The sequence below is a fragment of the Microcaecilia unicolor genome, chromosome 13 (genome assembly GCF_901765095.1).
Source record: "Microcaecilia unicolor chromosome 13, aMicUni1.1, whole genome shotgun sequence".
In the NCBI taxonomy this organism is placed as follows: domain Eukaryota; kingdom Metazoa; phylum Chordata; class Amphibia; order Gymnophiona; family Siphonopidae; genus Microcaecilia; species Microcaecilia unicolor.
Genome location: NC_044043.1, coordinates 40,156,785 through 40,178,859, shown reverse-complemented (window position 1 = coordinate 40,178,859; position 22,075 = coordinate 40,156,785). Strand labels below are relative to the sequence as shown.

At 47.6% G+C, this 22,075-nt stretch overlaps 1 protein-coding gene across 3 annotated transcripts in view; it reads left to right on the top strand.

The window, feature by feature from the left end:
* The window catches only part of LOC115456848 (derlin-2), a 63,925-nt gene that overhangs the window by 30,146 nt on the left and 11,704 nt on the right, over positions 1 to 22,075 (top strand). Inside the window, exons 6-7 of one of the 3 annotated variants that reach the window (XM_030186175.1) lie at positions 5,010 to 5,100; positions 7,024 to 7,533. The exons of 1 other annotated variant lie outside the window; for it this stretch is intronic. In XM_030186175.1, the coding sequence (XP_030042035.1) occupies positions 5,010 to 5,100; positions 7,024 to 7,129 (197 nt within the window). In that variant the 3' untranslated portion in view covers positions 7,130 to 7,533. Of the gene's footprint in view, positions 1 to 5,009; positions 5,101 to 7,023; positions 7,534 to 21,388; positions 21,513 to 22,075 lie in introns of those variants that run through there. One more of the 3 variants, XM_030186176.1, reaches the window with a different exon arrangement.

Sequence of the window (22,075 nt, the reverse complement as noted above, 5' to 3'; positions counted from 1 at the left end):
GGAGTTTATGACACTTTTGATGTTGCGTCCAGGGCCGCTGCTCAAGGTGTGGTGATGCGCAGGCTCTCATGGCTGCGTGCCGCCGACCTGGAGAATAGAATCCAGCAGCGGATTGCGGACTCGCCTTGCCGTGCGGATAACATTTTTGGCGAAAAAGTCGAGCAGGTGGTAGAGTCTCTCCACCAGCGGGACACCGCATTCGACAAGTTCGCCCGCCGGCAGCCTTCAGCTTCTACCTCTACAGGTAGACGATTTTTCGGGGGAAGGAAGACTGTTCCCTATACTTCTGGCAAGCGTAGGTACAATCCTCCTTCCCGACAGCCTGCGGCCCAGGCTAAGCCCCAGCGCGCTCGCTCTCGTCAGCAGCGTGCGACTCAGCAAGGCCCCGCGGCTCCCCAGCAAAAGCAAGGGGCGAGCTTTTGACTGGCTCCAGCAGAGCATAGCCGACATCCAAGTGTCAGTGCCGGGCGACCTGCCTGTCGGAGGGAGGTTGAAAGCTTTTCACCAAAGGTGGCCTCTCATAACCTCCGATCAGTGGGTTCTCCAAATAGTCCGGCAAGGATACACTCTCAATTTGGCTTCAAAACCTCCAAATTGTCCACCGGGAGCTCAGTCCTACAGCTTCCAGCACAAGCAGGTACTTGCAGAGGAACTCTCCGCCCTTCTCAGCGCCAATGCGGTCGAGCCCGTGCCATCCGGGCAAGAAGGGCTGGGGTTCTATTCCAGGTACTTCCTTGTGGAAAAGAAAACAGGGGGGATGCGTCCCATCCTAGACCTAAGGGCCCTGAACAAATATCTCGTAAAAGAAAAGTTCAGGATGCTTTCCCTGGGCACCCTTCTCCCCATGATTCAGCAAAACGATTGGCTATGCTCTCTGGACTTGAAGGATGCCTACACACACATCCCGATACTGCCAGCTCACAGACAGTATCTGCGATTTCAGCTGGGCACACGCCACTTCCAGTACTGTGTGCTACCCTTTGGGCTCGCCTCTGCGCCCAGGGTGTTCACAAAGTGCCTAGCTGTGGTAGCAGCGGCGCTTCGCAGGCTGGGGGTGCACGTGTTCCCATATCTCGACGATTGGCTGGTGAAGAACACATCCGAGGCAGGAGCCCTGCAGTCCATGCAGATGACTATTCGCCTCCTGGAGCTACTGGGGTTTGTGATAAATTACCCAAAGTCCCATCTTCTCCCAGTGCAGAAACTCGAATTCATCGGAGCCCTGCTGGATTCTCGGACGGCTCGCGCCTATCTCCCAGAGGCGAGGGCCAACAACTTGTTGTCCCTCGTCTCGCGGGTGCGAGCGTCCCAGCAGATCACAGCTCGGCAGATGTTGAGATTGCTGGGCCACATGGCCTCCACAGTTCATGTGACTCCCATGGCCCGCCTTCACATGAGATCTGCTCAATGGACCCTAGCCTCCCAGTGGTATCAGGCCGCCGGGGGTCTAGAGGACGTGATCCACCTGTCCACGAGTTTTCTCGAATCCCTGTATTGGTGGACGATTTGCTCCAATTTGACTCTGGGACGTCCCTTCCAAATTTCTCAGCCTCAAAAAGTGCTGACCACGGATGCGTCTCTCCTGGGATGGGGAGCTCATGTCGATGGGCTTCACACCCAAGGAAGGTGGTCCCTCCAAGAAAGCGATCTACAGATCAATCTTCTGGAGTTGCGAGCGATCTGGAACGCTCTGAAGGCTTTCAGAGATCGGCTGTCCCACCAAATTATCCAAATTCAGACAGACAATCAGGTTGCCATGTACTATGTCAACAAGCAGGGGGGCACCGGATCTCGCCCCCTGTGTCAGGAAGCCGTCAGCATGTGGCTCTGGGCTCGCCGTCAAGGCATGGTGCTCCAAGCCACATATCTGGCAGGCGTAAACAACAGTCTGGCCGACAGGTTGAGCAGGATTATGCAACCTCACGAGTGGTCGCTCAATTCCCGTGTGGTGCGACAGATCTTCCAGGCGTGGGGCACCCCCCTGGTGGATCTCTTCGCATCTCAAGTGAACCACAAGGTCCCTCAGTTCTGTTCCAGGCTTCAGGCCCACGGCAGACTGGCGTCGGATGCCTTCCTCCTGGATTGGGGGGAAGGTCTGCTGTATGCTTATCCTCCCATTCCTCTGGTGGGGAAGACTTTGTTGAAACTCAAGCAAGACCGAGGCACCATGATTCTGATTGCTCCCTTTTGGCCGCGTCAGATCTGGTTCCCTCTTCTTCTGGAGTTATCCTCCGAAGAACCGTGGAGATTGGAGTGTTTTCCGACCCTCATCTCGCAGGACGAAGGGGCTCTTCTGCATCCCAACCTCCAGTCCCTGGCTCTCACGGCCTGGATGTTGAGGGCGTAGACTTTGCCTCTTTGGGTCTGCCAGAGGGTGTCTCCCGCATCTTGCTTGCTTCCAGGAAAGACTCCACTAAGAGAAGTTACTTCTTTCATTGGAGGAGGTTTGCCGTCTGGTGTGACAGCAAGGCCCTAGATCCTCGCTCTTGTCCTACACAGACCCTGCTTGAATACCTTCTCCACTTGTCTGAGTCTGGTCTGAAGACCAACTCCGTAAGGGTTCACCTTAGTGCAATCAGTGCATACCATTACCAAGTGGAAGGTAAGCCGATCTCAGGACAGCCTTTAGTTGTTCGCTTCATGAGAGGTTTGCTTTTGTCAAAGCCCCCTGTCAAGCCTCCTACAGTGTCATGGGATCTCAATGTCGTTCTCACCCAGCTGATGAAACCTCCTTTCGAGCCACTGAATTCCTGCCATCCGAAGTATTTGACCTGGAAGGTCATTTTCTTGGTGGCAGTTACCTCGGCTCGTAGAGTCAGTGAGCTTCAGGCCCTGGTAGCCCAGGCCCCTTACACCAAATTTCATCACAACAGAGTAGTCCTCCGCACTCACCCTAAGTTTCTGCCAAAGGTTGTGTCGGAGTTCCATCTAAACCAGTCAATTGTCTTGCCAACATTCTTTCCCCGTCCTCATTCCTGCCCTGCTGAACGTCAGCTGCACACATTGGACTGCAAGAGAGCATTGGCCTTCTATCTGGAGCGGACACAGCCCCACAGACAGTCCGCCCAATTGTTTGTTTCTTTTGATCCCAACAAGAGGGGAGTGGCTGTAGGGAAACGCACCATATCCAATTGGCTAGCAGATTGCATTTCCTTCACTTACGCCCAGGCTGGGCTGGCTCTTGAGGGTCATGTCACGGCTCATAATGTTAGAGCCATGGCTGCGTCGGTAGCCCACTTGAAGTCAGCCACCATGGAGGAAATTTGCAAAGCTGCGACGTGGTCATCTGTCCACACATTCACATCTCATTACTGCCTGCAGCAGGATACCCGACGTGACAGTCGGTTCGGGCAGTCAGTTCTTCAGAACCTGTTTGGGCTTTAGGATCCAACTCCACCCCCCGAGGGCCCTGTTTGTTCTGTTCCAGGCTACACTCTCAGTTAGTTGGTAAATTTTTTAGGTCAATCTCAGTTATGTCCTCGCCGTTGCGAGGCCCAATTGACCAATGTTGTTGTTTTGAGTGAGCCTGGGGGCTAGGGATACCCCATCAGTGAGAACAAGCAGCCTGCTTGTCCTCGGAGAAAGCGAATGCTACATACCTGTAGAAGGTATTCTCCGAGGACAGCAGGCTGATTGTTCTCACAAACCCGCCCGCCTCCCCTTTGGAGTTGTGTCTTCCCTTGAAGTGTATTGTCTTGCTACATACTGGACTGGCCGGCTCGAGCCGGTTTCGGGCGGGAAGACGGCCGCGCATGCGCGGTGCGCGAGGGCTAGCAAAGGACTTTGCTAGTGAAGTTTCCGATTGGAGGGGCTGCCGTGGACGTCACCCATCAGTGAGAACAATCAGCCTGCTGTCCTCGGAGAATACCTTCTACAGGTATGTAGCATTCGCTTTACAGTAACTAATTCTGTCAGGGAAAACTTGACATTAGTATTTGTTCCTGATCTATCTGCTTTGTCCTGCTCTTTTCACCTGCCTTATCTTATAGGTACCTGGGCCTTTTTGATCATTTTTTCCTTCATTTTCTGCCCTTGGTCCCCTAAAATGTAATGGCTGGATTACCTTAGACAATGACGTTCTCCACTACCCTGTATCCAGGAAGCCTTAATTCTGCCTGCCAGGGTTGTGGGTGTATGTTTTGTTTTTTTTCTCCATGGAAATCTTGAACATTTCCTCTTTGCAGCATCCACAAGCATTTTAGTATGTAGAAACTAGGTCTGGGAATGGGACATAAGTCTGTCCTGTAGCAGCACACATCACTGCCATTAGGTCATAGGGCTGGACTTGAAATGACTGTCTAATGTTAATGTTCTCATTTTCATATGACTATTGTCATGACGAACATCGAGCTACCATTAAACGTGACTAGAACAGCAAGAACCTACCTAACCCTTCACTACCCCAATTGTAAAGGTATAAAATACAAATCACATGCCACTAGCCTCTCCTCTATAGGCACACAACTTTGAAACTCACAAAACTACCTACAATTCAGAAAAAAAAAACTGAAAACACACCTCTTCAAAAAGTCTCTCTCCCCCCCCCCCCCTCCCCCGGATCTGCCTAATCCCACACTAGCATACATCACGAAAAGTTCAGAAATGGAAAACAATAATAACCTCTTACAATATGCTAATATGTCAACATAAGTGTTTGTTGTACTTCTGTATTATGTACTAGACTTCTACAAATCTAAATGTTGTAACTGCCTTTTTAGCAATATGTAAGCCACTTTGAACCTGCCATACGGTGGGGAAAATGTGGGATACAAATGCAATGAATAAAATCTGCCAGGTATAAATTTGTCCCTAGCATCGTCACCTGAATCTTTGAGAGTAAGGTAAGACAATCAAAGCTATAAGAACTTTGGGGGGGGGGGGGGGGGGTAGAGAAATACATACTGTCTCTGACTAACTCATTTTGAACTACTGTTGAAAAGGTGCAAGTTAAACCCTGATAATGATCCAGTCTACACTTTGATCACAGTATCCTCTCTTCTGCTGTGTAGGAATTGCAGTTGGACATATTTATTATTTCTTGGAGGATGTGTTTCCGAATCAGCCCGGTGGAGTAAAGATTCTGAGGACACCAGCCATTTTGTATGTATACCCTACTGTGCCTGTTAACATGATTGTAGGGGGAATAAAAAAAACCAAAACTGAAGTATTTTTTTTTTTTTTTTTTTTTTTTTTTTTGCAGTATTCACAAACAGTCTAGTGAGGGATCATAGATCAGTGACATGATCACAAACAGAAGAGAGGTGATCCTGTAATTACAGAAGCTTTTTTAAGTGGAGCTAGGGAAAACTAAAAAGAACATATCTGTGAACCTAGACAGAGCATTAGTCTAAGCACCCAATAAATTTTTCCTACACTATGGATGTACAAACTAGGTGCTCAAAGGCTTATACACTGGTCTGGTTCCTTGATCTCATTATTCAGGATTCATGATACATATGTATTAAGGGCTATACATCTGTCTTCGGTATTTAAAAAAAGCAGCTAGTACTACTGATGTGTTCCAGAGGATTGATAAAATAGATGTAGTGTTAGAGAGGAGGCCTGACCTTAGTTGTAATATCTTTGCAAATGCTGCTCAGGGCATCGTACAGCATGCTTCTCTAAAAAGCTTTATAATTTAAGTAGGTACCTGAACCAGCAGGATTTGAACCCTTTTTTTTTTCCCCCCAATTGCTCTAATGCAGTTTATTATCCTTTTTAATACAAATGAAATAAGGAAAAGAATTTAAACTAATAAAAGAAAATTGAGCGGGAGAGCAAAGCAGAGATCACAAGAGTCAGCCAGGCCAAACAGCATAAAAGAAAATGGATGGTCACTCCCGCTCATGATTAAACATTGATGAAATCTGGGTCTGGTTGATCATGGATGAGGGACAGAAGGAGTGTAGAATGCCATACTTCAGTAAGATCTTCAATATTGTTTCACACAAGTGTTACAGTACGAGACAAAAGAAATGGTGATTCCCATGGTACAGGTACCAAGGTGGTAATCTGGGTTAGATACCAGATAAAAGTATTGATCCATGTTGTAACTGCATCTCATTTATTGTGTGTGGTTCTTGGTGTCCAGAAAGACAGGATGCCTTACATAGTTTCAAAGTACTTTGCAATTGTTTAAACATTTTAGTACGACCTTTGAAAATGCATTAGTTTAATGGCGCTTCTTAATTCATAATTTGTGCTTGTCCTTCAACCTTGACATATTCACAAAGTCTTCAACACCACTGAGCTGTTGGCTCAATGAATTCTGGGGTTTCTTTAGTTAAAAGAGCTTGACACTGTTTTGTAGCTCTATCCTGTTTGAAAAATAAAATCTCACATTTCAGGTAGATGTTTCAGCTGCAGTAGGATGTTTTTGGATTATTTGGGGAAAATGCTGGGGGATCTCTCTCCCCCCCCCCCCCCCCCCCATCAGACACCATGTGTATATGTAGTGGAACTAGAGCATGCACAGTGAAGGGCAACTGAAAATAATGGAATGGCTCCCTTAAGAGACCCTAAATAGGTTAGGGCTCTTTAGCCTGGAGAAGAGGTCTACAAAATCAAAGTAGAAAACCTAGAACACCAACTGAAGTGGAATAATATACCAGTTTTCCATGTGTATACTCTGTTTTTTTCTCCCCTCCTAATGTATTTAGTATAGTATTGTGTGTGTGTGAGAGTATATTGTAACCCGTGCTTCAATTTTGTTTCCTGTCAACCCTTTTTTTTTTACATTCTGTACACTGCCTAGATAATATTTTATAACATGGTACATAATACATTTTAAACCATAAATCACCATCTAAACCTGTTTTGCAGGAGAAACCCTCAGCACCTCACAGCTGTTGGGTAAGGAATGATCCCTATTTGAACTGCGCTAGCTTAAACCATTGATCAGTAGGTGGCAGAAGATCCTCCATTATGAACTTGTAATAAGGCAGCTTTTATTTTTCAGTTTGGACACTTGGGGGATGATAAATGAGTGCTTTTAAACTTGCCTTTTTTTTTTTCTTTCCTCAGGAAAGTGATTTTTGACACCCCAGAAGAGGATCCTAATTACAATCCGCTACCGGAAGAGAGACCAGGAGGCTTTGCATGGGGTGAGGGCCAGCGCCTTGGAGACTAAGGGCAAGATCATGACAACTGGGAGAGACTGAACTGAATCACCTTTTGGATTAACATTCTCCGTGTTGTGAAAGAGCAGAACTTTTAACAGCTTTGAGTTCCAGAACAGGATGCACTTTATATGCAATGGTTAAGTGACTCATCCGTGTAAGATTTTCAGTAGGCCACCAGTGCCTCTTGTCCAAAGTTTTTTCTTTGTGATGCTTCTGAAAACTTATTCTCTTGGAGCCAACCCACTGAAACATGGGATCTTCTGGAAGTGCCAGTAAATGAGTCCACAAACACGTTTGGAAACTTTCTAACAGTGTTGTATGTTTTTTTTTCTAAAAATCTTTGATACCAGAGACAATGTCTATGTGTGTATGTCTTTGAAATTGAGAAAAATAAAAACTTTTTTTCCATCTCTCCTTGAGTTAGTGTTGGCAGTATTTTTCTATTACTGCCATACTAGAAATTACTTCCTCGCCTCCACCAGTTTGCTAGCTAGATGTGCTTCATGCATGTGATTTTTGTTTTGGGTGGTTTGGTTTTGTTTTTTTCAGAGGAAAAAAACCCTCAATATAGGTCATACATTGTATTGTGACTTTGATAGGTTTCTTGTGATGAAGATTGGATGAGAAGTGGTATGCACCTCATATGCTTGCTGAAATGTACATTATTTTTCTCCTGCTTTCTCTCGGACAAGCAGGGGGTGATATAGGCATGCTTATCAGTGATGGCACTGAGGGAGTCTATGGCTCCAGTACTTTCCTGTAGGTCAGAAAAGTCTTGGACCTCTCCTGAACCTGCACATGGGTTCATGTGCCAATACAAGCCCCTCTACCCAGTCTAGTCAATCTAGATGTATTAACAGCGCTCCTCCATCTCTGTAGCACACAGACTGATTTAAAGATGGCCAAAAACGGAAATCTTGACCAACATTTTTTCAATGACAGGGCAGTATCAGCTTCATACCTGCTGATGCCCTTGGCACAAACCTGATCTGAAGATATTAAATATATTGCGGTTGCTGTCAATTAGTTTATTTATAGGTGTCGGCTGTGCCTGTAACAGCACAGGGCCCCTAGCTTTGGGAATGCTGGTCCACTCAAGTGCCTCTGAATTCTGATGCACACCCTGGTTTCTTAGTTGGTCTGTAATTTAATTTTAGGGAAGTGTAAAGAAAAGAAAAAAACATGTCTTCCCCCTCCCCCAATCAGACTAGGGGGAAAGCATTCAAATCAGTAGCCAAAGGCAGCACTTAGGAACCTATGGAGCATTATACATCTGAGGTATATTTTCAAAGCACTTAGACTACAAAGTTCCATAGTAACCTGTGCTTTAAAAAAAATATATTTTTTTATTATATAAATTAACAGCCTCTCTTCTCCAGCACACACATTACCACATCACTTACAGGCTCATAGGACTCCTACAAATCAACCTACACATCCGGCTTCTTCTATATAAGCACACAACTATGGAACATACTACCAAACTCCTTGAAAACATATGACTACTAAAAACTTACCTGTTGAGGCATACCTGAATGACCCAACTTAAAAGCCTCAAATCAGCAACACAACAAAACCAAAGCTTGTTTGGACATAAACCACCTCTTCCTCCTTATGATTCTTAAATCTGTCTGTCACACACGAACTTTACCACAACCTCACTCTGTATTTGTTCATACAGATTGGTGATTGCCTCTACGGTACTATGTAAGCCACACTGAGCCTGCAAATAGATGGGGAAAATGTGGAATACAAGTGTTACAAATAAGAACTGTTCTGAACTATTTTTTTTACGATTGTGGTGGCATAGTATATTCTCACTGACCATTGGTAACATACCCCTGATACAGCCCTATGTTGGGATTTTTTTTTTGCCTTCAAGTGTTGTACATAAACCTTTTTTTTTTTTTTTTCTGTGGCTTATGCTATTTGCTGTGGTTCTCTGATTTTTGGCTATTGAAGATCCTAGCTTCTCTTTTGTCTAGTCTGTCTATTAAGACACATGGCAATGTTCCTGTAGTCCCTTGGCCAGATTGTATATGTGACCATTTCAATTAACTAGACCAACATCACCCACTCAGCAAGAAAATTCAACTACCAAAAAGCATTCTGCATTCCCTGTAGTACTGGATGACCCTATCATCGGGGGGTTGCCCGTTTCCAAACGCCACAACCTCAGATCACCTTAACTATGGATGCTTCCAATCGGGGCTGGGGACCTCATTCTTGTGAACATAAATGACACGGCATCAACAAAGAACTAGCACAGGGCACTATTCAATGCAAGGGAAAGTCATACTCATCAGAACAGATAACCAGGTAGCAACATTCTACATTAATAAGCAAGGTGGTTCTGGTTCCTTTCATCTATGTTGAAAGGTGGTAAAGCTGCAGTAGTTTACATGCTCTCTCCAAACCACCCTACAGCCTACATACCTTCCAGGTCAACAAAACCAAATCAGACTAAGTCACCAATTTGATACAAATTGTCCCTAGATTCAGTGATAACCATCTGTTCAAACGTTAGGGACATCCTCACAAAGATCGTTGTGTCTGCAGGAAATAACACAGTAGATAACAAAAGACCTACACAGTCCAGTGTGCCTAGCAAAATAGTCATAGCATATGGCATGATGCGATACAACATATACATTGCATACTTGATCTGTCCTTGCTATTTTCAGAGCACAGACTATAGAAGTCTGCCTGATACCGGTCTTATTCTCCAACTACTGAACTTGCTGTAAGCTCTCTCCAAGTCTGTCTAGCCATAATCGGGGCACAGACCGTAAGTTTGGCTGCTTTCTTGGGTGCTGACCCCCAAGGTGGACCCAAGCATCAGATAACTATGATTTGGATTATTCTTCCCAATGTGCATCATTTTGCATTTGTCTACATTAAATTTAATCTGCCATTTGGATACCCAGTCTTCCAGTTTCCTGCAATTTTTTTCACAGTCCATCTGTGTTTTTAACAAACTTGAATAGCTTTGTGTCATGTGCAAATTTAATCACCTCACTCATTGATCCAATTTCCAGAACATTTATAAATATGTTAAATAGTACAGATCCCTGCGGCACTCCACTATTCACCCTCCTCCATTGAGAAAAATGACCATTTAACCCTACCCTCTGCTTTCTGTCCAATAACCAATTCCTAATCCACAATCGAACACTGCCTCCTATCCCATGACTATAATTTTCTCAGGAGTTTTGAATGAGGAACTTTCAGAAGCTTTTTGAAAATCTAGATACATTACATCAACCTGTTTGCCTTTATCTACATGTCTATTCACGTCTTCAAAGAAATGAAGCAAATTGGTGAGGCAAGACTTCCCTGGGCTGAAACCGTGCTGACTCTGCCCCATTAAACCATGTTTATTTGTGTTCTGTATTTTTATTCTTTATAATACTTTCCACTATCTTCCCTGGCACGGACATCGGGCTTACTGGTCTGTAATTTCCTGGATCACCCCTTGAACCCTTTTAAAAAATCAGTGTCACAATGGCTACCCTCCAATCTTCATGTACTATGGATGACTTTAATTACAGATTACTAACAGCAGATAAGCGATTTTCATGTTTGAGTTCTTTCAGTACCCTTGGATGAATGCCATCCAGTCCAGGTGATTTACCACTCTTTAATTTGTTGATTGGGCTCAGTACATTGCTGGGTTCAACAAGATTTCTTTCTGTTCATCCACATCACCCTTGAAAACCATTTCTGGCACAGGTAGATCTCTTACATCTTCTTCTATAACAACCGAAGCAAAGAATTCATTGTTTCTCCACCTTGTTCCCCACTGAGTGCCCCTCTTGTTCTTATATTCTTCTTAAAACTTTGGGGACAGTATTTAAGTATATCCACAGCATACAGAAACACAAATAATTTATCCACTTATATTTATGCCCTATTTGTTGAGGTAGGACCACTGAATATGCAATCCTAAACTTAACTAGATTAACTTGCTGTCTGTATGCTTCCACTAACTCAGTGGTTCTCAACCGGTGTGTTGTGAACACTCAGGAGCTGTCTTGTAGGGCCTGCACAAACAGCAGCAGCCCAGAGCGCAGAGTGGCTGTAGGACACACAGTTACACTAACATTGTGCTCCTTCCCTGGGTGCCAACAAGGACCCCATTTACCAGGTTTTCATTTCCATTGTCTCTGTGCACTGAAAGTGAAAGTCTGCAAAGTATGGTTTGCTTTCTATACAACCTGGAATGGAGTGTGACCTCTGGGTTAGTGTAGCTGTGTGTCCTACAACAAGGCTGAGCGTCCTGCTGCTGCTCTTGTCTCTGGGCTAAACACTAAAACTGTACTTTTGGAGGGAGGAAGAGAGAGAGGGGACAGAAATGGTGGGCTATAAAGTGGAAAGGATGGGAGAGCAGAAACGGAGCTGAAGGACCATAGAGGAAAGGAGAGAGGATAGGGAGCTGCTATACCATAAGAGTGAAGGAGCAGAGAGAGAAAAACAGGGAATTTGCTGGATGAGAGGGGTGGAGAGGAAAGGAGAACAGACAAGGGAGTTGCTGGATCATAAGGGTGGAGGACAATCAAAAGCAGACAAGGAGTTGGTAGAGGGAAAGGGAGAATGAACAGGGAGCTGCTGGACCATAGGGGTGGAAGGAAGTGGAGAATTCACAGGGAAACACTGAACCATCTAATAACTACAAAAGCAGTGATTATTATGTAAATGAGGGAAAAGTCTCAACTACTACAGCTATATTCACATGTCAGTGTTAATTTTATAGCATATAGAAAAAGTCATCACTTATTAGAAAAAGTAAAGCCGTTCACTTCCGGCGCAGTATTGAAAAAAAGAATATGACAAGATAAGTGAACGGCTTTACTTTTTCTAATAAGTGAACAAGTTATTTTTTAGTTTCATTTAGACATCACAGTCATTCAATTTTAAAGGATATATTTAAAAAAAAATGTTTTTCAATAAAAAGTATAGGGATAAAAAATAAATATTTGAGGGTTTTTCAGTTGGTGATGACTTTTTCTACATGCTATAAAATTAACACTGACGTGAATATAGCTGTAGTAGTTGAGACTTTTCCCTCATTTACATAATAATCACTGCTTTTGTAGTAGTTAGATTTTCTAAAGAGTGAGCAGTATATCTGGGGTTGAAACACTGAACCATGACATACACAGCTCTTAAGCCTTCAAACTTTTTTTTTAAGCTATTACTAGAGATTTGGTTACCTGATGAAATATAGCTGACTTTCTCTTCCTTATAATGGTTTGTTTCCTATAAGTTTATGGAATTCCTCTCCCCTTCTTTATGTTTTTTTCTTTCTACCTTTAACTTTCTTATATTTTACTCTGTCTGTATTGTAAACTGGCCTGAAATAACTTTATTTTTTCTCTAGGGTGGTATATCAAATTTTAATAAACCTGAGAGCGTACAGGGAAATGCTGGACCATAATGGGGAAGGGAGCAGGGACAGGGAATTTTTGACCCAAAAGGATGGAGAGGAAGGGACATGGTGTTCCTAGTCCACAAGGGTAGAGGAAAAGGGAATGTGGACAGGGAATTACTGGACCATAAGGGGAAAGGGAGTTGTTCAGTCTCCCCTCCCTACTGCTAGGACATCCAGGATGGTTACTTTTGAGTGTTGCTATGCTCTCTTGGAGCCAGTGAAAACCTCATTGAAGAAGGGCACAGACAGCTCTCAGACAATACATACTACAGGAAACTAACTGAAGGTCCCACCCAGGATTATACAAAGCAGCTGAAAGATCTGATCAGAACATTTCCTAAACAAGTACAGCCACATCTGAAGAAACTCATACCAAACCAGCCTTCTGTGGGCACATTCTACATGCTACCCAAAATCCACAAACCTGGAAACCCTGGCAGACCAATCATATCGGGTATTGGCACACTCCCGGAGGAAATATTGGACTCAGAGAGGATTCTGAAACCTCTTGTGCACAAAACAAACAGCTTCATACAAGACACCACAGACTTTCTGAATAAATTGAAAAATATCAAGCAATTACCACCAAGTACCCTTCTGGTCACGATGGATGTAGAATCACTATACAGCAACATTCCCTATGCGGATGGCATACTGCATATGAGAAATTCCTAAAAACGTCCACACTGGACCATCAATATTCACCAGAAACCATTACAAAATTAATCAATTTTATTTTAACTCGCAACTATTTCCGCTTTAGCAATGATATCTCTCTACAAATAATGGGCACTGCGATGGGCACCAGGACAGCACCCCCAAGATGCCAACCTCTTTATGGCTGAGCTGGAAGAGACATTTCTGAATACATACCAGACAAAACCCCTAAAATACTACCGGTACATCAATGACATTTTTATGATTTGTACTGAGGGGAAAGAAACTCTGAAACATTTTACAATTCCTTCATTCCATATCATCAAGCTGATCAATCCATAGACTGGTGGGTTGTGTCCATCTACCAGCAGGTGGAGATAGAGAGCAAACTTTTGCCTCCCTATATGTGGTCATGTGCTGCCGGAAACTCCTCAGTATGTTCTCTATCTCAGCAGGTGGTGGTCACACACAGCAGCAGCTCTGGCTAGGCCTCCAAGCCTAATTCTTAGGTTTTGTTGAGTGCCTGGGGTTGAGGGCTCTTTTGAGCAAGTGCAAACCTGGTGGTGCCAGGTCCCTCCTTTTCTCCCCCCTCCCGCTGGCTCCGTTAAAAAAAAAAAAAAAATTTTGAACGTCCTTAAAGGCGTTTATTTCTACGTTTATTTAAACGTTTATTGCAGCTACTCACTGGGACACCAGGTCGTTACAGCTCGGAGCGGCAAGCAGGTAATTTTTACCTTTTTATAGCGGGCAGGGGGTTCCCCGATTCTTCTCCTCGTGGCATATGGCGTCGGAGGGCGAGGGCGCAAAGAGTCGCTCCCCGGATCGCTTGAGCGCTTCTAGAGGGGATGCGGGGGTCTTAAAGCCTGATTCACCCTTGTTGGGTGACAGTTTTGTGACCGATGAATGTCCCGGTCCTTCCTCCGGCGTGGCGGTTTTTCCCGCCATAAACGCCCATCCCCCGCTCCTCGCCTCCGCCATCTTGGCCGGCCACGCGGCTCGGACGGCTTCTTCTTGGGCCGCCCTTGAGGTTGGAGACATTAATGCCATGAACGCCCTTAATTTGGGCGACGGCACAAAAGCGGCTAAAGTTAAGCGCCGTTCTTCCCGCGCGGCTCCTTCGCGGAGTGTCGCGCCGGACGCCATTTTGGATGCGCAGCATGTCTCTCCCCCACTCTTGCGAGCGCCGGTTGAGGGTGCATCTAGGGCTGTAGCCCAGGCTGCGGAAGTGCACAGTCTGGGGGGCTTCTCCCCTGAGTTTGTTTTGCTGCTGCATCAGGCCTTCCTTATGCAAAACGCTGCCCCTGCTCCCTCGTCTGGTAAAGAGGTTGAGGTTTCCAGAGGTAAACACCCTCGGGTTGATTCCCAGGCCTTGGAGGACTTTGTCTCCTCCGATGTAGATGAGGGCAGCGTATCTGAGTTCTCCCAACGGTCCTTTGCGGATTCCTTGGAGGAGACGGATCCCCGCTCGGATGGAGCGGATGACCCCTCTGCAGCGCGGCTTTTTAGCTCAGAGGATTTGCCCAACCTGTTGAGCACTTTGAAGATTTCCTCTCCGGAGGACGTCTCTCCCTCAGCCCCTGTTGGCTCTGCCATTATGCTGGGGACGAAGCGCCCGCCTAGAACCTTCCACGTGCATGATGCCATGCACACCTTAATTTCGGCTCAATGGGATGTCCCTGAAGCGAGCCTTAAAGTGGCTAGGGCTATGTCCCGCCTCTATCCTTTGACTGAAAGTGAGCGTGAGGCCTATCTGTGGCCTACCGTGGATTCTTTAATCACTGCGGTGACTAAGAAAACGGCGTTGCCGGTGGAAGGTGGCACGGCCCTAAAGGATGCCCAAGACAGAAGATTGGAGGCGGCCTTAAGGTCGTCCTTTGAGGCGGCTGCTTTAAGTTTGCAGGCCTCAGTTTGCGGCTCCTATGTGGCCAGGGCGTGCCTGACTATGGTGCAGCGGGCTTCCCCCTCGGATCATTCCTTGAGGGCTGATTGGCCGGCCCTGGAATCGGGCTTAGCCTATTTGGCAGACTTGCTGTATGATGTCTTGAGGGCCTCAGCTAAAGGCATGGCTCAGACAATCTCTGCGCGGCGGTGGCTTTGGCTGAAACATTGGTCTGCTGACCACGCCTCTAAATCCCGCCTGGCTAGATTGCCTTTCAAAGGCAAGCTGCTCTTTGGGGTCGAGCTGGACAAAATCGTGACCGATCTCGGCACGTCTAAGGGCAAGAAGTTACCAGAGGTCAGGGCTCGGGCTAGTACTCGTCCCGGTATCTCCAGAGGACGGTTTCAGGAAGCCCGTCGGTACCGCCCGGACAGGTCGGGTTCCTCTGCCCCCTCTTCCTTTAAGAGGAATTTCTCCCCCAAGCAGCATTCCTTTCGCAGAGACCGCCGTCCCGGAGGTGCTCCCTCCGGTCCTCCCCCAGGGTCTCGTACCCAATGACGGGGCCTTGGTCCACGCCCCAGTGCAGATTGGAGGACGGCTGTCCTCGTTTCTGGGCGAGTGGACCACAATAACTTCAGACGCTTGGGTGCTGGAAGTCATCAGAGACGGCTACAAGCTAGAGTTCTGCCGACCCTTAAAAGACGGGTTTGTACTCTCTCCCTGCAAGTCTCCGGTCAAAGCTGTGGCAGTGCAGCAGACTTTGGACAATCTGATCCGCCTGGGTGCGGTCGTTCCGGTGCCAGAAAGTCAGCTTGGCAAGGGGCGTTACTCCATTTACTTTGTGGTACCAAAGAAAGGAGGTTCTGTCCGGCCTATCCTCGACCTCAAAGGGGTCAATCGGGCCTTGAAAGTGCGGCACTTTCGCATGGAGACTCTCCGCTCTGTTATAGCGGCAGTGAAGGCAGGGGAGTACCTGGCATCCTTGGACATCAAGGAAGCGTACTTGCATATTCCCATCTGGCCTCCTCATCAACGCTTTCTGCGTTTTGCAGTCCTGGGCCGACACTTCCAGTTCAGAGCCCTCCCGTTCGGGTTGGCTACTGCTCCGCGGACCTTTTCCAAAGTAATGGTGGTCATCGCGGCCTTCCTGCGAAAGGAAGGAGTACAAGTCCATCCTTATCTGGACGACTGGTTGATCCGAGCCCCCTCTTATGCAGAGTGCGGCAAAGCTGTGGACCGGGTAGTTGCTCTTTTGAGCTCCCTGGGATGGATCATCAACTGGGAGAAAAGCCAGCTGCGCCCGACTCAGTCCCTGGAGTATCTGGGAGTTCGATTCGACACCCAAGTGGGCAGAGTGTTCCTGCCAGACAATCGGATTGTCAAGCTTCAGGCTCAGGTGGACCAGTTCCTAGTAGCCTCTCCTCTTCGGGCTTGGGACTATGTGCAGCTGTTGGGCTCTATGACGGCCACGATGGAAGTAGTGCCCTGGGCCAGGGCTCATATGAGACCACTACAACAATCTCTGCTGCAGCGCTGGACTCCGATGTCGGAGGATTATGCTATGCACCTTCCCTTGGACCCAGCAGTGCGCAAGGCGCTGAGCTGGTGGATGCAGACAGACAAGTTGTCTGCGGGAATGCCTCTGGTGACCCCGGAGTGGATTGTTGTCACGACGGACGCCTCTTTGTCGGGCTGGGGAGCCCACTGCTTGGGAAGGACAGCGCAGGGGCTCTGGTCTCCTGCAGAGGCAAAGTGGTCTATCAACCTCCTGGAACTCAGAGCCATTCGGTTGGCGCTTTTGGAGTTCATCCCGGTACTGGTGTTGAAGCCGGTACGGGTCCTGTCGGACAATGCCACGGCTGTGGCCTATGTCAACCGCCAGGGAGGTACCAAGAGCGCCCCTCTAGCCAAGGAGGCTATGAATCTATGCCAGTGGGCAGAAGCGAACCTGGAGCAGCTGTCAGCGGCCCACATTGCCGGAGTCATGAATGTCAAGGCGGACTTTCTCAGTCGCCATACCTTGGAGCCCGGAGAGTGGCAGCTATCTGCTCAGGCGTTCTTGGACATCACGAAGCGCTGGGGCCAGCCGAGCCTAGATCTGATGGCGTCATCAGCCAATTGCCAAGTGCCGCACTTTTTCAGCAGAGGACGGGACCCTCGATCCCTGGGAGTAGATGCTCTTCTCCAACAGTGGCCGACTCAAGAGCTTCTCTATGTGTTCCCGCCCTGGCCCATGTTGGGCAGGGTGCTAGACCGGGTGGCAAAGCATCCCGGCAGGGTAATCCTGGTGGGTCCGGATTGGCCCAGACGTCCCTGGTATGCGGACTTGATCAGGCTCTCAGTCGACGATCCTCTGCGGCTGCCAGTGGAGCAGGGCCTGTTACATCAGGGTCCTGTGGTGATGGAGGATCCCTCCCCCTTTGGTCTTACAGCCTGGCTATTGAGCGGCAGCGTCTGAGAAAGAAGGGCTTCTCAGACAAGGTCATCGCCACTATGCTGAGAGCGAGGAAGCGCTCTACTTCTACTGCTTACGCCAGGGTTTGGCGTATATTTGCAGCGTGGTGTGAAGCAGGCTCACTGTCTCCCTTCACTGCTCCAATTTCTTCAGTGTTGGCGTTCCTGCAAGAAGGTCTGGAGAAAGGCCTGTCGCTCAGTTCCCTTAAAGTCCAGGTAGCGGCTCTGGCTTGCTTCAGGGGCTGCCTGAAGGGTGCTTCCCTGGCTTCGCAGCCAGATGTGGTGCGCTTTCTCAAGGGAGTTAATCACCTGCGCCCTCCTCTGCACTCAGTGGTGCCTGCGTGGAATCTCAACCTGGTGCTAAGAGCATTGCAGAAGCCGCCTTTTGAACCCTTGTCGAGGGCATCTCTGAAAGACCTGACGTTGAAAGCAGTCTTTTTGGTGGCTATCACTTCAGCCAGAAGAGTTTCCGAGCTCCAGGCGCTCTCATGTCGAGAGCCCTTTCTGCAGTTCACTGAGGCAGGAGTGACTATTCGCACAGTGCCTTCCTTCCTGCCCAAGATTGTTTCTCGCTTCCATGTGAATCAGCAGCTCTGTCTCCCTTCCTTTCGTAGGGAGGACTACCCAGAGGAGTACTCTGCTCTTAAATATCTGGATGTGAGACGAGTCATCATCAGATACTTGGAAGTGACCAATGAGTTCCGGAAATCGGATCATCTGTTTGTCCTGTTTGCAGGTCCTCGTAAGGGTCTGCAGGCTGCTAAGCCTACAGTGGCAAGATGGGTCAAGGAAGCCATTGCAGCGGCTTATGTGGCCGCGGGGAAGGTGCCGCCTATCCAGCTGAAGGCTCACTCTACTAGAGCTCAGGCGGCCTCGATGGCAGAGGCCGGGTCCGTCTCCTTGGAAGAGATATGCAAGGCGGCAACTTGGGCTTCGGCTCATACATTCTCCAAGCATTACCGCTTGACTGTGGCTGCACGGGCGGAGGCCCGGTTTGGAGCTTCAGTGTTGAGGTCAGGGATTTCAATGTCCCGCCCTGGGTGAGTACTGCTTCGGTACATCCCACCAGTCTATGGATTGATCAGCTTGATGATATGGAAGGTAAAATTATGTATCATACCTGATAATTTTCTTTCCATTAATCATAGCTGATCAATCCATAGCCCCTCCCAGATATCTGTACTGTTTTTATTCTGGTTGCATTTCAGGTTCAAGTTTAGTCTTCAGTTACTTCAGAAAGACTTCGTGTTCAAGTTTTTTCACTTGGATTCTTCAAGCGTTGAGACGAGTTTGTGTTACAGTGAGCTGCTGCATTCCTCTCCCCTCCGTTTTACGGGGCTGGATTGAGATTTAAATTCTGCCGGCACTCCCTCCCGCTTCGTGCGGCTGTAGGGCACCTTTGTACCCCTCCCGCTTCGGTGGTGTTAGGGTCAGTCAGCTCCTCCCGCGGTTGCGGTTGCAGGATAAGCCAGATCCCCCCGCATCGGCGGGTGTGGTGTCCCTCCCCCGCTCCGCGGGGATGAGCTGGACGGATTCCCCTCCCCCACTTGTGTGGGGATGAGCTGGGTTAATTCCCCTCCCCCGTTTCGGCGGTGGTGAGCTGGGCAGAGTGTCCCTTCGTGGGTGTAATTCTCTAAGTGCTGAGTCCTGCGGATGGAGCTTTGATATCGACATACTGAGGAGTTTCCGGCAGCACATGACCACATATAGGGAGGCAAAAGTTTGCTCTCTATCTCCACCTGCTAGTAGATGGACACAACCCACCAGTCTATGGATTGATCAGCTATGATTAATGGAAAGAAAATTATCAGGTATGATACATAATTTTACCATACATACCATCCTACAATCAGATTCAAAATTGACTACTCCCCACAAAAAGTCAATTTTTTGGACACCACAGTCTCAGTCAGCAATGGCTATATACAAACATCCATATACAAGAAACCCATAGACAAATGCAGCTACCTCCACAACTCCAGCTTCCACCCTTCACATACAAAAAGATCCATTATTTATAGCCAAGCCACAAGATACCACTGTATCTGCTCTGACCTAGGGGACAGAAACAGACACCTTGAAATCCTGACTGCATCCTTCAAACAGAAAGGTTACAACCCCAAAATAATCTCCAAGAGTATTGCCTCCTCCCTCAAAACACCCAGAGAAAATCTGCTACAGTACAAAGAAAAAAAAAGCCACAGACAGAATCCCCCTTATAATGACATACAACCCAGAGCTGGAAAAATTAAGAAAAATCATAAAAGATCTGCAGCCTCTACTCCAGGAGGATGAATTACTGAAAGAGATATTCCCATCCCCCACCAGTTCTGGCCTTCCTACAGCCTCCCAACTTAAAACACAAGCTAATTCGAAGTAAGCTCCCAACACAGACTCAAAAATAAAAGAGTGGCACATATCCTTGCAGTATATCCAGCTGCAAACTATGACAAAACATTTCACAGGACCCCACGGTCATTCACAAAGGAAAAATATTCAACATTGAGGAATCTTTCATGTGCTCATCTTCCAATGTGGTATATATCATTCAGTGTAAAAAATGCAACGAAGGCTGCTACATTGGAGAAACAAGTCAGATGCTAAAGAAGAGATTTAATTTACATAGACACCATATGAAAAATGCTAGTACCAATAAGGATGTCACGCCTGTGGGGCAGCACTTTACAAAACTAGAACACTGTAACCCAGTGGCGTAGCTACGTGGGGCCTGAGGGGGCCCGGGCCCCCATAGATTTGGCCCTGGTCCCCTGCCGACGATCCCCTTGAACCCCCCTCTCCCGCCACCAACCCTCCCCTGCCGTCACCACCTGCCCCGCCGCAGCCGATACCTTGTTTGCTGACCGGGCCAGCCGAAGAGAGTCTTTTCAGCGCCGGAGTAGCGCCTTCGTTCAAGGAACTTCCTGGTTATGATCAGCTGTTTCTGACGCCACAAGGTATCATAAACAGCTGATCATAACCAGGAAGTTCCTTGAACAAAGGCGCTACTCCGGCTGGCCCGGCCAGCAAACAAGGATATCCGCTGCGGTGGCGGGGAGGGTTGGTGGCGGGGGGTTCAAGGGGATCATCGGCAGGGGGGTCCAATGTGGCGGCGGGGGAGGGTTGGTGGCGGGAAGGGGGTTTCAAGGGGATCGTGGTGGTGGCGGCTGGGGGGGCGGCTAAACAGTGCCCCCCCCCCACCTTGGGCTGTGGCCCCCGCTCCCGGCGAGGTCTGGCTATGCCCCTGCTGTAACCAGTGATTTCATGGTAAGAATCCTGAAAGGGAACTTTAAAACAATACAGGAACGTAAGACCTTTAAAGCCAGAATGATTAAATATTTTGACACCCACCAGACAGGACTTAACAAAGATCTGGGTTTTCTAGCCCATTATAAACCATAAAATTGAACTGCTTTGCCACCCTCCTGTCTCCATGCATATCTCCCTGTCCCTATTCCTGTCTCTCACCTATCCACCCCAATCCTGATAGACTGTCACTGAAATGCTTTGATGTTTCACTTTATATATACTATCTGCTACCACATTTGCTTATTTCCGATCTGACAAAGAAGGTCAACCTTCGAAAGCTAATCAAGAAATGTATTAGGTTATGTCCAATAAAAAAGGTATCAACTTATTTTCTTTTCCATGTTTTATTTCTATTGACTACCTCATTCTGAAATTCCACACACACCTCCTCCACCTCAAACTTATCTTACTTTCAAGTTGAACTTGCGTCCCTAGCCTTCACCCTCCCCTCTCCGGCGGCGTCCCGCCCCCACTGACGAGACTTGGACTTCCTGTTCTCTGCCGCTGGCGGGATTGGACGTCACGTCACGTGGCCGAAGAATGACGTCGCTTCGCTATCTATATCAAGTAGAACAGAACTTTTGGCGGGACGGTGAAGGAGGAGAACTGCGCGATCGACCAACCGACCAGTTGCTCACGGGCGATCTGTAACACGAGTAGGAAGGTAGGGCGGTTTGTGATTGAGAATGAGGGGCATGTGCCGTCCGTGCCAGACCAAGAAGTTAGGTATAAGGAAAAGTAGTGCGAGGGCAGTCAAATGCTTTTGACTTGGTTTCTCTATTTTTTTTTTTTTTTGCAAGAATTTTGGGCTAATTTCTTACGGTTTTGTTTTTGGAGGGGCGGGTATTCCCCTTTCGCCTTTGCGTGCATTCTTGTGCTTAAACCTCCTTGGTCAGAGCGCTCCAAGCCTCGTCTTAGTGCTCCAATAGCCTCGGTGCATTTGAAATCTCATTTTTGCTAGTATTCCTTCCAACGGCTTCTCTTTGTAGCAAGCCGCCGTCGTCGAGATTGCGCTCCCTTCACAATGTGATGACTTCAGCCTTCAAATTCCACTTCTGAAGTGTTTCGCTGTTCCCGCTGTACAAAGAGAACCGGTTCCCGGGTTTCCTGGCGCCAGCGGTATCAAGAAAAGTAGTGAAAGCTGATATAAATACTCCAAAAGTGGAAAGACTAGGAAGAGGGTGGAGGCGATAAACAGTGGTGCTTGTTACCTACCAGAAAATCTCA